This window comes from Halichoeres trimaculatus, unplaced genomic scaffold (assembly GCF_033239565.1).
Source record: "Halichoeres trimaculatus isolate MK-OKI-2021-1 unplaced genomic scaffold, fHalTri1.1 fHalTri1_scaffold_20, whole genome shotgun sequence".
Classification (NCBI taxonomy): domain Eukaryota; kingdom Metazoa; phylum Chordata; class Actinopteri; order Labriformes; family Labridae; genus Halichoeres; species Halichoeres trimaculatus.
This window is the reverse complement of record NW_027437198.1, coordinates 12631046-12646878: the sequence shown is the minus strand read 5'-3', so window position 1 is coordinate 12646878 and position 15833 is coordinate 12631046. Positions and strand designations below refer to the sequence as shown.

Here is a 15833-nt window from a genome sequence, read left to right as displayed (position 1 = left end):
TACGGTAAAATATTTTTGTATGTTTTTAAAGAAATAAGTCAGACAAATTAAGTTTATACTCAACTCTAATCAAATAAAACCCTCAAGTTATAATTTACCCAGCGTTTCAGCCTGCGTGACTCTGAGGGCTTATCAAAGCCTTTATTTTGATGTTTTTGTGCTTTTTAAGCCGACCTGCAACATAATCCGTCTCCCTGGAAACGCTCTTAATACGGAAGCTCGCTTGGTTAACAGGAGCAGAAACGCGAAGGGGGGAAGGAGCAGCAGCAGGAGGCCGTGGCTGGACAATGAGTGACGTGGAAAGTGTCAGGGAGTGAGTAAGAAACTTCGCTGGAGAAAATAAGTCTAAAAAGTGAAATCTTCAGCTTTTCTGTGAGTTTGTGTCGGGCTCTGTGATCAGGATGAGTCTGGATAAAGCGGAGCTCTGTGACTCTCTGCTAACCTGGGTAAGTTTCATGTTAGCTCCACAACTTAGCCACCGCAGGCTAACAGGTGACAGCAGGTGTTTCTTAATTAGGATTGTGACTTTCTGTAAAGTAGAAACATCTTTTAATCGACAGGCATCTTTAAATCAAAGCTTATTAATTCATCATAATTGCTAAAATGTGTGAAAAGGTGGAAGTTTGTGAGCTAACTTGAGCTAGCAGGGTAAGCTAAGTAGTAAGGTAAACAAAAAGTTTGCTCCTAATCTGTGTTTTCTGAAGCTGTTATCAATCAATCTGTGGTGTCAGCAGAAGTTAACGGCTCCCAAAACAGACCCAAATCTCTCATTATAGTAAGGTAGAGTAATCTAAGGCTAACTAAGGTAATAATTTCTAAAGCGGAGTGGAAATCCACCTGTCTGGCACTTTCACACACGACTTAACTAACACACAAACTAGTATTAATAGCTCCCTAAGTAGGTCTCTAATCCTCTACAGTCTATACAAAGACTGGGCGAGTTCAGACAAAAAACTGCTATTTTCCTGCATTATTTGGAAGTGGTTTTTGAGTTTTTTTCAAAGTAGCCCATGTAGCTGTAGTGGGAAACACTGTTTAGCTATGTTTCACCCTATTGTGAGTAGAAATGATTTTAAAGTCTTAGAAACTGACTAACTTTAATGTCTTGGTTTGCAGTTACAGACATTTCAGGTGCCGTCATGCAACAGCAAGCAGGACCTCACAAGTGGGGTGGCCATTGCACATGTGCTGCACAGAATGTAAGAGCATGTAAACCTCATTGTGACCTGAGAACTTCATATTAACTTTTTTATTGTATCCTATTCAAGGACTACGTCAATATTTGCTTATCTGTTTGATTTGCAAAAAGCTGCTATCTATGCAAACTTAAAGCACCAGAGTCTGGGTGTGTGATTTCCACTTTGAAACCTAGTCGTGATTGTTGTGCAACCTGTGTGGCCTGGCCAAAGGACAATATTTGGACATTTATGGTTAACAAAAGCATAAAAAGTAGATCTACTTGGAGGTCACTTTACAAAAGAAACATTAAATGCTCAGCTGCCCACATGTGACTTTAATGAACTGCTCTCCTCAAATGTCATTGTGGTTAGTTGATCAGAGGCTCAGGACATCGCTGCCCCGTGGCCCACTGTGAGTCCTCATGTCCAGAGATTGTCCGTCCTTGTCGTCACTCCAATTCTCTTGTGCTCTCATTAACAGAGACCCCTCTTGGTTTAATGAGACATGGCTGGGCAGAATAAAGGAGGAGAGCGAGGCCAACTGGCGCCTGAAGGTAATTTGTGAAACAGCTGGATATGACAGAATCCCCTGTGGACACTAAGACTGACGGAGATGTCTGTTTAACTTCCTCTTATTAAAACACAGATCATGATCGTAACTCTGATCACTTTTTTTCCTTCAGGTCAGCAACTTGAAAAAGATCCTGAAGAGCATGCTGGAGTATTATCACGATGTAAGAACGCCACACTTTTTCTCTTTTGCTTCTTCTGTGCGCTTGATTTACTTAAACTCCCGCCTTTCTATCTCTGAACAGGTGCTTGGACACCAGGTATCAGACGACCACCTGCCTGATGTGAACCTCATAGGAGAGATGAATGATGTCACTGAGCTGGGGAAGCTGGTTCAGCTGGTGTTGGGCTGTGCTGTGAGCTGTGAGAAGAAACAAGGTGAGCTGTGCAGAAGCAGCCATTTGTGAATATCTCACAGGATTAACTTAAAGTCAGGTCACATGATTACATTTCCCTCACTTAAAGGGGAAGGTCAGATCTCTTGAAGTGGGGATTTTATTTAATGTGAATGAAACCTGACATGATCACTGTTTGAAAAATCACATGGGACACAGACGCTAAGTGTTTTGCTCTGAGGCTGTGGTAAAGTGTCTCTGTGTTATGTCCAAAAATGTTGATGTTTGTGGTCAGTGCAGCTTACTACAGCTGTGTATGGATGATATCACTCAACAGAGCAGAATAACAACATGCTGAACTCTGATTGTTTGAGCAGCCATAAAACTTGAGCTTATGTCATTTCAAAGAGAATTTCTCTGATTCCTTTTAAGGATAGGTATAGGGATGCACTGATCCAATCCTGGACCCATGTACCATCTGAGACAAGATGTAACAGCCAAAAATATCTCAAACATCTCTGTCAGCTTCTTTGTCACTGTCATAAGCAGACTACCACATGCGGTTGGGAGTAAACTCACTGGTGATAATAACCTTGTTTGACCCCACTTAAAAAGCTCTAAACCTCATTTTTCTTCCCTCTAAAAATCAGGAAGAGTTTTTGAAATTACAATTTGTTGATGTGTTGAAGACTATTTGTGTTAATCTGCATTTGGCTGCACCTTCTCTGCTTTGTGTTGTCGTCCTAATCAGAGCAAATCCAGCAGATAATGACACTTGAGGAATCTGTCCAGCACGTCGTGATGACAGCCATTCAGGAGGTGAGTGAGGCTCCCGCTGAGCCTCCTGCTTTCCCTCTACGCCGCGTTAATCCCGGCTCTTAGTCACGCTTAATTCACAATCAAAGAAACACGGATTGGCATAAACACTGAACAGAGTCCCAGAAACACTATTATGAGATATTTCAGGAGCGTGCTTAATGTCGTTGGCACTCAGAGGGATGTTGAGGTGTTGCATTATTAGAGGGGGAAACAACCTGTTCCAGGAAATTATTCAAACCCCCATTAATTTTTCTTTTTTTTTTGGAACAGACTCCTTTATTTTCCTGTTACTTTTGCCCCTTACTGACTTTCTTTGTTTCAGCTCTTAGCAAAAGAGCCTTCATCTGAACCAGGAAGCCCTGAGACCTACGGGGACTTTGATTACCAGGTAAAACCCACTCTAAACTCCTCAGCTTTTCTTCTTCACATCTCCTTTATCTCCATACTTAGCCTGATCTGTGTTTGCAGTCGAGGAAGTATTACTTTCTGAGCGAGGAGGCCGATGAGAAGGAGGACCTGAGCCATCGCTGTCGAGACCTGGAGCATCAGGTTTGTTCTCTGAATGTTTGTCTCACCTGCATCCAATCACCTGTAGACTAACCATAAGCAGAACACAAACCAAGGCTCCACCTGGTGTTCAGTGTTGGAATTACCAACATAATGCACCTTAATATAAGAAAATAACCCCAAATCTTGGCAAAGTTTGGCTCAAAAACCATCCACACTTTACCTTTTTAAAACTAACCACAGATGGAAGAGATCCAGTTTTGGCAGCTGGACTGGTGGACTTCGGTTTACTTGGAATAGGAGATGCTCTTTAAACATTACATTGGCGTGTTGTGAAGAGTTTAAGTACACAAAAACCTGAAGGTTACCGGGTAAAGATGAAAAGCTGTGGCATGAGTTCATTTTGTTTGTGTTTTTATGTTACAAATGTAAGAAAAAGAGACTATATTCTGTTTTAGGAGTATCATAAAGCCCTCTCTCCTCTTCATCCACCTGACTGTGTGATACACCGTGGCCTAGTTTTGCTTCAGTGTGTTGTTGAATGTGCGCCTGCTGCTTTCCTGCCCTGGCCCTTATTGATCAGCCCGCCTGAGACTTTGTTTGTGTTCCCTTGGCTTGTTTTTGCACCGCCGACTGAGAGGGGACTAATTTAGTATTTTTAAAAGATACAAACCAGTCGATAGTTGCATAACATCAAGATAAAACTGACACATTGCCTTGGGATGGAGCGGTAGCCAACAATAATTTGTACTGCTCTCAGCCCACTTGTTTGTTTACTTACTGAGCCCACGCGTTAGGGATTAGTCATTTGTGTTGTTTTGAAAGCTATTTACCGTCGTGCTACTGTGCTGAAGCATGCAATCTGTGCTTAAAGTTCAGTGGAGGCTTTTCTGTCTTCAAACTGGAAAGATGTCCACTGGGTGAGTTCACTGTCCCCCTTTCCTCAGTGCTGCCAGCTCGTCCACCACCAATGTGACCTGATGATAACAGGAACATTTTGTCCCGTCTGTCCTCCCTAATGATCAAACTTCATCAGAGCATTTCTAACAAAAGATCCAAAAGCCCTTATTGTGCATATTTGTGTATTTATATCATAAAAATCTGGTTATTACCTCAAGGCTAATGCTAACAACGTCACTATTGAGAACTTCCCATCTGCCTGAGAGCATATGCACCAGCTGACTGACTTGTATTTGAGGTCTGAGCATGTTAAATAAGAAGTTCTCTGAACATGAGGAGCAGTAAGTGTCCTATTCTGAGAATCTTCCTCTTGGTTCTACTCCCCTCTTTGTGAATCTCCAGCTTTTTACTCCTCTCAGCTTCTTCTTTTTTTCGTCCCCATGCAGTTGTCGTTGGCTCTGGAGGAGAAGTCGTCCCTGCAGGCCGAGACTCGATCACTGAAGGAGAAGCTGAGTCGCTTCGACGCCTCCACTAACGCCATCACGGGGAAGAAGCTGCTTCTGCTACAGAGTCAGATGGAGCAGCTGCAAGAAGAGAACTACAGGTACAAGCAGAGTCCTCACAGAGGTCTGGGGTTCTCCTCAATGTGCCTATAAGTTCATTAGTTTCACAAACTCTCCTCTTGTTATTCTCAGACTGGATAACAGCAGAGATGACATGCGTGTGCGTGGAGAGATCCTGGAGCGAGAGGTGGCTGAGCTGCAGCAGCGCAATGAGGAGCTGACCAGCCTGGCCCAGGAGGCCCAGAACCTGAAAGACGAGATGGACATCCTCAGGTGAGACCCCTTTCTCGCCAACAACTGGACTGGTTGTACTCAAACTTTAGATAAAGTCATATGCTCGGCCACATGACCCTGGAGCAAGGTTAAAATAGTTTTGGATTTGTCATTATAGTTTAGTTTTAGTTAGTTTTGACATTTTTTTTCCATTACAGTTTAGTTTTAATTAGTTTTGGAGCAGACATTCTAGTTTTTATTTAGTTTTAATTTTTGCAACAAGGCTTAGTTTTAGTTTAGTTTTAGTTTTTTCATACCTTATTAACCAGGTGCAGGATTCAAAAAGGTCAGAGTAAATATTTTGTCATACTGTTTATTTTCAAGTCCAACATAGTGCTCACTGCTCAGTCAATACTGATTTGACTATTACAGATGCTCTGATTCATTGCTCCTCTATGTTTTGCTGCAGCACAGCGCACAGCCATTCAGTGCAGTAATCAACCTCTTCCCAGTACGTCGCTGTGATGGTGCCGTACGGCCCTGACAACTGCCTAAAACTGTCTAAAATTGGTTGGGAAAATGTGTCGGGTTAATTTAAATCCCAAAGGTTATTAATATTGTCAAAAACTATAACTAAGGACATTTTGTCTTTAATTGTAGTCAGTTTCAGTTAGTTTTGTGAACACAAGATACAGTTATAGTTTACTTATCGTTTTTGTTTTCTTTTCTAGTTTTTATTAGTTTGAGTTAACTGCAATGTATTTTAAATTTTAGTTTTCGTTTTTAGTTTTGTTTTAGTTAACTATTATAACCTTGCCCCGGAGCGGTTTGCGTTCTCTGCTCTTTAACAGAGAGTTTGAGATTATGCAGTGACAAACGAGGGAAGACTCGAAACACGGAGGGCTTGTTGAAATAAAGTTTAGTCACCATCAACACTTCCTCCTACATGTTAGGATTCTCTCTACGGGAAATAAACACACTGTAAATATTTGTTTGTAGAAGAGTTCAAGATTCTCCTCAAACACGCACTGAATTTACAAGACATCAAAAACAAACCGCTTCCTGAGCAGTGTGTCTTATCTCTGTTTGATCAAGCTCTGTTTTTTGTTACATTTTAACATCAACAAGCTCGGCATTCTTCAAGAGCCCCCTGGATGATTTTTAGTGTCTTAAAACTCACTGCCATGTATTTTATTAGTTTTTAAAAGTTCCCTACTGAAGCACATTTCCTCCAACTTAAGTAATGTTTGCTAAACTGCAGAACCTTTCAAAATAAAAGCACGCATGTGTGGGTTTAAATAGCTCGGAGCTGAGAAAAACAAACAGAAGAAGAATATTTAGAGACAAACATTGTTTTGTCTTTTCAGGGGATTAAAAATGTCGTTCACAGCCTGTGCCTTTAAGCTGGAGTTCATCTATTATCAATGTGTCCTCACAGAAACAACTCCCACACTGCCCACACACAGACGTCCATTCAGCTCCTCTCTGACATCTGTGTTGATAATGTGAATTTCATGCATTGACACTGGCTTGCGTCAGAGTTGTTTCAGTACTTAGGTACATTTCCACACGGATGTGTTTTGATAAAGTGATATTCCTGTTCTGATGCTCGGCGCCGCCCACACTCTGCTCTCCTCCCCCTCAGGCACTCGTCGGACCGGGTGAACCAGCTGGAGGCTCTGGTGGAGACGTACAAGAGGAAGCTGGAGGATTTGGGAGACCTGCGCAGACAGGTGCGCCTCCTGGAGGAGCGCAACACTGTGTACATGCAGCGCACCTGTGAGCTGGAGGAGGAGCTCCGCAGGGCCAACGCCGTACGCAACCAGCTGGACACCTACAAGAGACAGGCAAGCTGGAGGGGGTGGAGAAGGGGGCTGGATGCTCGGTTTGTGCACGTGTTCAGAGAAGCCTGAATTTATTATAGAGCTGTTGCCAACGCAGACTGTTTCCACGCTCTCTGACTTGCAGGCCCACGAGCTTCACACCAAGCACTCAGCCGAGGCCATGAAAGCAGAGAAATGGCAGTTTGAGTACAAGAACCTTCACGACAAGTACGACGCTCTGCTGAAGGAGAAAGAAGTGAGTCTGTGAGCGCTGTCGGGGAAATTAACGCCGAAAAGAACACTTAGAAAAGCTTTTACTGTGCTGTTTTATCGGGATCAGATTATATGAGCTCTGTCTTTTATCCCAGTCACACAGTCAAGCCTATTTATAGACGCTGCAGCGACCTCAGGAAAGCAAACGAATGCAGGCACAGAGGCTGGATTCAATTATTTCCAGCACTTAAACAAATTTCATAAGAGAAGCCATAAGTCTTTTAGAGAATGCAATTAAATAAGCTGTTTTTAAGTTAGTTTACAGCAATAAAAGTGACCCTAGTGATCAAATAAATAATCACCTCCCCCCTCCCCGTCCCAAACCCTCCACATGCAGCTTCCATCTCTTTGTGCACACAGCTATGGTCCTGCTCAAGTAGGAACCTTCAAATTAAGAAATGATGCCGATGTGGAAGTGGTTGGTATCTCAGGAACACCTGAAGTGACTCTAGCAAACTTCAGTTAGACTTGAGGATGAACCGATCAGATCTTTCTAGGTCAAAGGTCACTGGGCGTGTCAGCTTTGTCCTGTTTCTGTCTCCAAAGTGCACAATTAACACTAAAGCCTGTTTTTTTTGCCCTGCGTTTGATTTCTAGCGTCTGATCTCTGAGAGAGACACACTTCGGGAGACGAATGATGAGCTCAGGTGTGCACAGGTCCAGCAGAGGTGTCTCAGTGGAGCCGGTGAGTCAGTTGAGGTGTATATGACTAACCTGGAAGATGCTCTAACAATGAAACAAAACAACTCAACTAAATTGTGTTTGCAACTACCATGCACTGACAGTAATGAGTTAACACACTCTGAGGTGTGTGATTGTTTCAGAATAAACTGCTTAATAAAATGTGTAAAAGTAACTCGCTAACACTTAAAGCCTGTGTGTCTCTGCAGGAGGTCTGCGTGACAGTGACGTCGCAGTGGGAAACCTGGCTGCAGAGATCATGCCCACTGAGCTTAAGTATGTCTGTTATTGTGTGTAGGTAGTAAACAAATGTAAGCAGAGCAGATGAGATCAGTGTCAGTATCGGGAGCACACTTGTGCCTTGTATGAATTGTCTGTGGCTGGAGGCGTGAATGTACCCTGAAATAGAAATTTGTCAGCTGAGCATTCGTCCAGGGCGTTGTCGGGTGGAGGGCACAGCCAAATGCCTCCACCGCTCTCTGACCCCTGCTTCTCTTCACCTCCTCTCTTCAGGGAGACGATGGTGCGTCTGCAGAGCGAGAACAAGATGCTGTGTGTCCAAGAGGAGGACTGCAGGCAGAAACTGGTCGAGGTACAGGCAGAGCTGGAGGAGGCTCAGCGCAGCAAGAACGCCCTGGAAACTCAGAACAGGTAGGCGTGTGTGTGTGACATGCAGTCCAACTGTCCAAGTGTGAAGTAATCATTCCCCTTCTAGGCCACCATATTGTGTGTTCCTGGACATTAGGCTGCTTGTTTGGCTGATGGGAGGAGTGATATCTGCCTAAATGTCAACTCACCCTCTGGACCAAGCGCTCAGCCGAGCTGTGTGGGCTGGACTGGCGGACCGACAGCACAGAGCCAGATTGTTCCCGCACTGTGTGTGTGTGTGTGTGTGTGTGTGTGTGTGTGTGTGAGCGTTTATATGGCTGTGGGCATGTGGACATGTGGGAGGACTGTGTGTGTATGTGTGTGTCCATGCAACACCAGGCCCAGGGTGTGGGAAGCCTCCTCAGCAACAGGAGGAGAGAAGCGGACTGAGCATGCTCAGAAGGGTAGAGCTGTGAATGGCCAAGCAGCACAGGGGCGTACACAACCTGCAGCAAATGTACAAAAAGATCCCCTTGATGCTTTGCAAACTTCTTCCACCCACTATTTCTACTCCTTAATGTTGTGTTTTATCTTTACAGTTAGCCTCCTTTACTTTCTTTTCATTTCCAAGAAATTGTTATGAAATTGTTTTTTGAAGTTATTGAGGAGGCTGGAGCCTGCCTCTTTATCGAATGAAGTTAAGAGGAGTTGAGATTTACCAATAAAACTAAAAAGATCTGATTCAGCAAGGAAACAAATTATGTTTTTCAGGACAACACCTGAGTCCATCTTTAAGTATTTTGATTTCAGTCTGCCATGAGTTACTACAAAACCAAACATTTTTTATAACATATTTCTACCCTCTCCCTCTCATCCCTCCCGTCTGTCTTTCTTTCAGGTTAAATGAGCAGCAGATCTCAGATTTGCGAGCTCAGATAGAAGAGCTCCAGAAAGCTCTACAGGAGCAGGACAGCAAGACTGAAGATGTAAGTGAAGAGTGTTTCTTAAAAAATCACTTCTACCAATGTTTGCATGACGCACTGCGTTCCTTATGATTTTGGATTTGACCACGTGTCTGTTGACGTCTGCAGTGATTGTTCTCCTACTTTTATACATGTTTGGGAATTTAACCATATTTGCTGTGGTGATCACTGTTAACGCCTGCCCCTCTCTGTCTGTCTCTCTTCGCTTGTCCTCGCCGCTCAACTCTCCCAAAATCAGGCCATCGTAAGTACGGCCCCATCTTTGGCCCCACAGGCCAATGATTTAACTCTGACTGCTCGAGTCTGCAGCTTGTATTCAGTGTTTGTCGAAACCTTTTTAGAAAGCCTTGGGTTTAAACGGAGTCTAATACGTCTTATTTTCATCTTTCCAGTCCTCCTTACTGAAGAAAAAACTAGAGGAGCATCTGTAAGTTCTGCTTCTGTTGATCAGTTAGGATGTGATGTGATGAATTCACAAATTGAATCCACAAACTCCTGTGACCTTTCAGGGAGAAGCTCCATGAAGCTCACTCAGACCTCCAGAAGAAAAAAGAAGTCATTGACGACCTGGAGCCCAAAGCAGATGGCAGCAGTACGTCCTTTTTTCATGATGCTCTCTGGTTGCTTTTTCTTTACACTCACTGAATGTTTTTCTTTCCGCAGTGGCGAAGAAAATTGATGAACTCCAGGAGAGCCTGCGCAAGAAGGATGAGGACATGAAGCAGATGGAGGAGCGGTACAAGCGCTACGTGGAGAAGGCGAGAACGGTCAGTTCATGTAGGAAACAGAGCATTCTGTCCTCAACATGTGGTTCAAAGATGAAATAAGAAGAGCTATTTCTAATTTTACACATCAGACAAGTTCACATTTAACAGCTTCCCTCCCTTTGGGGAACTTGAAGAAGTGGTATTATGCCACAAATTTCTTCATATAAAGATCCATTCTCTGTGCATTCAGGTGATCAAAACTCTGGATCCAAAGCAGCAGCCGGTGACGACGTCTCCTGAAATCCAGGCTCTGAAGAACCAGCTCTCAGAGAAGGAGAGAAAAATCCAACATATGGAGGTAAAACCTCTGACAGAAAGAGAAACACTGGTTGATGTTATTATTTAGAAATTCTCCACAGCTTAACGATGTTTCTTTTATGAATAGCATGACTACGAGAAGAGCCGAGCCAGACACGAACAGGAGGAGAAGCTCATCATTAGCGCCTGGTACAACATGGTGAGTGAGTAAAGACCCGGAGGAGCTCTGAAAACAGACTGTGGATTCAAACCTTGAGAATTAGAGATGGCAGAGGCTCTTTTTTTTAGGGACACAACTCTTAAAACAAACTCCTCACGTGTCATCTTTCTCCTCTCTCTGTCTCAGGGGATGGCGTTCCACCAAAAAGTGTCTGGCGAGCGCCTCGGCCCCTCTAACCAGGCCATGTCCTTTCTGGCCCAGCAGAGGCAGTCCACCAACGCCCGGAGAGGCCTCATTCGCCAACAGCCCAGATAAAACAAACTACAGGACGCTTAAAACACATGTTTGCCTTTATTTTATACCTCCACTGGATCTCTGCACCTTAGAGAGAAATCCTTATGCTGCTACTGCCCCCTGCTGGCTCTTCACGGTACAAGAATGCGAGGAGAGTTGCTGCTGACTCTGAGCTCAGAGAAACAGAAATGAACTGAAGAGACGGAAAGCCTGATGAAAGGCTGACTCACCTTTTAAGGTGACTCTTATTTCCTCTTTTTCTTTAAGGTTTGTTTTAAACTTTTTTTAATCTTTTAAGTTGAATCTTAAGATGAAATGTGAATTAGACTAGTCAGGGCTTCTGTTAGAGGAGACTTTAGGGGAATCACATTGACTTTAAGAAGCTTTAAAGACTGAAACAGGTCGTCTCATTCAGCCTCAGAACCTCTCTTTAGGTTTTCTTTTAGTATGAGCTTTTATTTTTGTTATTTTGTGTTTGAGGTGACTTAGTTTTGATTTGAAGAGCCATGAGGGTGTGTGAATTATTTTCTCTAAACTTAACTTTCCTGATCAGAGGTAGAGGCTTCACTTGAGCACTTTCCTAGAGGGTGGGTTAATTCAGTGCCTCATAGAAATAATGATAATAATGTATAAAACATCTCTGTTGAGACTGAAGAGTTTCGCCCCTCCTGTCTGAAGCTCTTAATTTGCTCGATCATGATTTTTCTGAGTAATTTCCTTATTTGTCGCCTGAAAGTGTAATTTTTTAAGCTTGTCCCCTCCTTCTTCCCAAAGATAAATACAGGGTGTTACTGCACTCACCACTTTTTGTCCCAAAAATGATTTGAATATAAGATGTAAAGGATACATAACTGGACTTTAAAAGCCTCCTAGTTTGTCACTTAGACTTGAAATCAAATGCACAGAGATATAAACACTAAGAATCATGACTCAGCTGAGGCTGTTAAATGCTGCTGGACTTTATTTAAACCGGTCTGGGAGGAGGTTTTCTCATTGATAAGCTGGAATCATCTTTAAGTGAAACATATCAAAAGTACGTCTACCTTTATTCAACACTACTTCAGTTTTCATCAGATGTGGTCCTGCTCAGGCCACAGTTTTCTTTCTTGTCCTCCGTCCCTGTGAATGTTTGTGCTGTGCTCTACACACACCACCGTCCTGCTGACATTGTTTTCTTCTGTTCATGATTTGTATTTATGGTGTTTGGTCACTTTCTGCACATCTGCATGCTTTGAAGGGTTTAGTTTGAGGTTGTTTGTATCATATCTAATGGTTTTGTAGATTATAGCACAGCGTGTTTCACACTGGGATCTGAGGCAAGTTTAAGACTTTTAGTCCTGTCTGTTCTACTTTTGCACTACAAATAAATAGGATCTTAAGATAAGACCTGTTGTTGGTTCTATTTTGTCTTTGCCTATAATTTGAAAATTCATAACTCCTCAGTGTGAGCGCTGAGCGGGTTTCATCACCTCAGTCCTTCTTGTGGACAAACTTTTATGCCTCTCATGACTTAAAGGCCAAACTGATGAGTCAGGCTTCTCACATCCTCGGCCTGAGCAGTTGTGTGAAACAGTGAAAAGGGTTGTTTTTCTATCAGATCACTCTCAGCAAGTATGTTTCTGATGATTTGAGACAACATAGCTTAAGAAAAATCTACTAGACCAGTGATGAATTGCCAAAAAAATCTTGTCAAATGATGGATGTGAGGGAAAAAACCAGGGTGACTCAACTCAGAATTATTCTTTACAATTTACAGTATGGTGTATCAAAGAAACCTTTTGAAATGAAAACCAAATTTTGCTAAACTTCTACTCAGCTTGCTTAACTTGCTCTAATTTTGGCTGCAGCCCTGCGACTTGCTCTTTAAAGTGCCTTGAGAAAGTGTTTGTCATAACAAGATACAATAAAACCTTGTGATATTTGAAATAACTCAATTAAACGTGTAGAAACAGCCGTGTAACAGAATTAGATTCATTTTTAACAAGTATTTAATAATTATAAGATTAGTTCATGACTGAGAAGCTTGTAAAGAAGATTATTCATCTTGTCTCCCACGTACAAGTGGGACACTACCACAAACGTGTGTTTTTAACAGTAATACCTGGATTATTACAAATTATCGTTATCGTTGTGTTTAGAAATAAGACAAAGCCCCGTGCTGGTTCGCTTCCGGCACAGCAGATGGCGCCACGGCGGAGACGTGACGTCAGCTGAGGAAAACTAAACATGGCCGACAGCAGTTGAAGTTAGCGAAGCGTCGGCAGAAACCCACGAACCTTCGGGTCTGTGCTTCAGTCAGGCGAGAGATATCGAATAAATTATTTTATAGATTGCGTTTCAATTAATTTTACACAGGAATTCGAATTCTAAGTTGATTATTGGTCACTTAAATCCTTTCGAAACTGGAGTTAGCTCATAGCGTTAGCCACATTAGCACCCTGACCAGCGCCTGCTTTTGTTTTTGTCGGAAACACTTAAGAGCTGATCTCCTGTCGCGCTTTTCTGGACAAAATAGTATTTTCCGAGCTGAGCCAAGCATTTTTGAGATATAGCTTTTTATTTTGCATTGCGGTTGTGGTTAAAACTGTTTTCAGTGCTGATAAATACGAGGTAACTCCTCACAGAGGCATTTTTTAAAGGGATCAACACGCTTGGAGCTGCTGGACTTTCCCTGTTTATGAACTTTACACCCAGGGAAAATGGATTCAAAGCGCTCACACAATAAACCTCATAAAAGCGGAGGTGGCGGCAGCAGTGGGGACTCCAGCTGCGACAGCCCGGCGTCCCCCTCCAGCAGCCCGGCCCCTGCAGCACCCAAAGCGGCCTCGGTGCTCCCCGGAGGGAACGCGTTCGCAAACGACGGCAGCTTCATGGAGATGTTCAAGAAGAAGATGGAGGAGGAGCAGAGGAAAAAAGAGACTGGTGGAGAGGCGACAGCCACCGTGCAGGGACAGACCCCAGTGGAAAAGAGGCCCCCTCCCGTGACAAGCTTTGTAAGGGGTTTAGCAGTATTAGATGAGATAGCTCAACAAGCATCATGCACTTTTTTTTTTTTACTATCTGCCAACTAGCTTATACTTTAATGTCAAAACAAGCAACAGCAATCCACAGATAGCAGTACTTCTGTTATTCCTGTATAATTTAATGAAGTGCTAGTGTTTATTTGTGTATTCCACTGAAGAGTAGGGATGCTCCTCACTCATGATGTTGCTCTGGTGGTACTACGAGACACTCAGTGTAGACTTTCTGCTCTGGTGTAGTTTCCTTCATTGGCAGTCCATCTGAAAGAGCTCCTATAACGGTTTCAGTCTTCTATCCCCTAACCCAGGTGGGGAAGCGCAGAGGTGGTGTGTTCCTAAAGACCGGCATGGTTGCGAAGAAGCAGAAACACGACTCAGAAGTAAGTTTGCTTTATTTCATGGACATCTCGCTTATCGTTCTACAAGTTAGAGATCTTGCAGCTGTCATTATTTTGGAGATGTAAGAAAAACAAACCTCCACAGGGTTTGTGCAAAATGTTTATACCCTTAATGACGACATCTCAGGAGACAATACCTCTATTTTAAGCTCCTGTGAGCTCTCTAATCAGCAGTCTCTACACCCTTCCAAAGTGTTTTTAACCCACCATCCTAACTTTTTATTCACTATATTATATCCATCTTAGGCATGGTATTATTCTGTCTGAACATTGGTCTCATAGCATTGTAACTTTACTCTGAAAATCCCAGATTTTATCCTCCAATTTAGCCCCTTTATAGAAAACAGACATGCTTAAACTGATCAAAGCACAGACCTATTGCACTTCACCTCTTCCTCTTCTGCTCACCCCTTTGTTCTTTCCTCCAGGCTGTTCCAGGCAAGAGCGATGCTTGGTCAAAGTACATGGCTGAGGTCAAAAAGTACAAAGCCCATCAGTGCGGGGACGACGATAAAACCCGGCCGCTGGTCAAGTAGGTTTCCAGAACCGCAAGGCGACGGTGTTTAGAAGAGAACTGATCTGGGAGATGCTCCGGGAGAGCTGGCCGATCCTGACCTTCTCACACTGCCAGTTCCAGCTACCCTTCACATCGACGTGTCTTTCACAAACTGCTTCGACCAACAGACCTTTTTCCTTTTTTGTATTGTTCTGTCTCGCTTGTCATTTGTTGGACTCTGACGATTTGATCTGGTGTCAAAGGGTGTCTCAAATTTTCCTTACTGATCGTTATTGTAACATATTTTCAAACTGGGTTAAAACAATGTTCTTTTGGTTTATGAACCAAAATCGAGGTGTGAATTAAATCTACACTGCCCTTTGATGTCTGCTGTTGTTTCTCTGTTTGAAAACCCATCTCAACCTGATCCAAATGCAGTCTTTTTAAAAGTCACAAAATCTGGATTACAAGTGCGCCATATGAATGTTGTACCACATGTTTTGTCCACAAGGGGGCACCAATGTCTGTTTTCTGTACAACCCTGATCAGTACTTAAAGGGCACCTCAAATTAGAATAGCTGTGATATTTTTGTTTACCAATTTAAATTTTAACTTGCATTAATTTCCAATAATTCTGAACTTTTCTTCTTCAAAGTTTTTTAAATCCCATTTAAAAGCTTTCAACAACACAAAATGATAAAGACAGGGCTCAAGAAGGCTGGCCAATCAGAGGGACCAAGGTTTGTGGAGCAGGGAACCTTAAAGAGACAGCAGCCAAAACGAAGTGTTACAGACTGAGCCTGAAATAAGAGTTTTCTGATTCACCAATGAGAGAAAAATGTGTGTTTTTCTGAAAAGATACAACAGGGCACCAGAGAGACATAAAATTAAAAAAAGCACATCACCCCCTCTTTAAGAGTTAAAAGAGGCAGTTTATTGAGTGAGTTTTAGCAATGGGCTGTGATTCTGTTAGGTCCCAGCTGCTGTCCACCACCATCTACTGCTCT

The 15833-nt window shown here is 42.9% G+C and overlaps 2 protein-coding genes across 2 annotated transcripts; both read left to right on the top strand.

The window, feature by feature from the left end:
* The first annotated feature begins 218 nt into the window (after positions 1 to 218).
* Positions 219 to 12233, top strand: hook2 (hook microtubule-tethering protein 2). The gene is made up of 23 exons (XM_074696697.1): positions 219 to 446; positions 1117 to 1199; positions 1660 to 1732; positions 1862 to 1912; positions 1994 to 2126; positions 2835 to 2902; positions 3225 to 3290; positions 3371 to 3451; positions 4756 to 4913; positions 5005 to 5145; positions 6731 to 6932; positions 7054 to 7164; positions 7779 to 7866; positions 8072 to 8138; positions 8376 to 8513; positions 9349 to 9436; positions 9672 to 9677; positions 9826 to 9860; positions 9943 to 10025; positions 10097 to 10200; positions 10391 to 10498; positions 10586 to 10657; positions 10805 to 12233. The coding sequence occupies exons 1-23, from the start codon at positions 402 to 404 to the stop codon at positions 10931 to 10933; spliced, it is 2130 nt and encodes a 709-aa protein (XP_074552798.1). The 5' UTR covers positions 219 to 401; the 3' UTR covers positions 10934 to 12233.
* Positions 12234 to 13093: 860 nt separating this feature from the next.
* trir (telomerase RNA component interacting RNase) lies at positions 13094 to 15364 on the top strand. The gene is made up of 3 exons (XM_074696723.1): positions 13094 to 13905; positions 14241 to 14312; positions 14759 to 15364. Exons 1-3 carry the CDS (start codon positions 13612 to 13614, stop codon positions 14864 to 14866), a joined length of 474 nt encoding a protein of 157 aa, XP_074552824.1. The 5' UTR covers positions 13094 to 13611; the 3' UTR covers positions 14867 to 15364.
* The last annotated feature ends 469 nt before the right edge of the window (positions 15365 to 15833 follow it).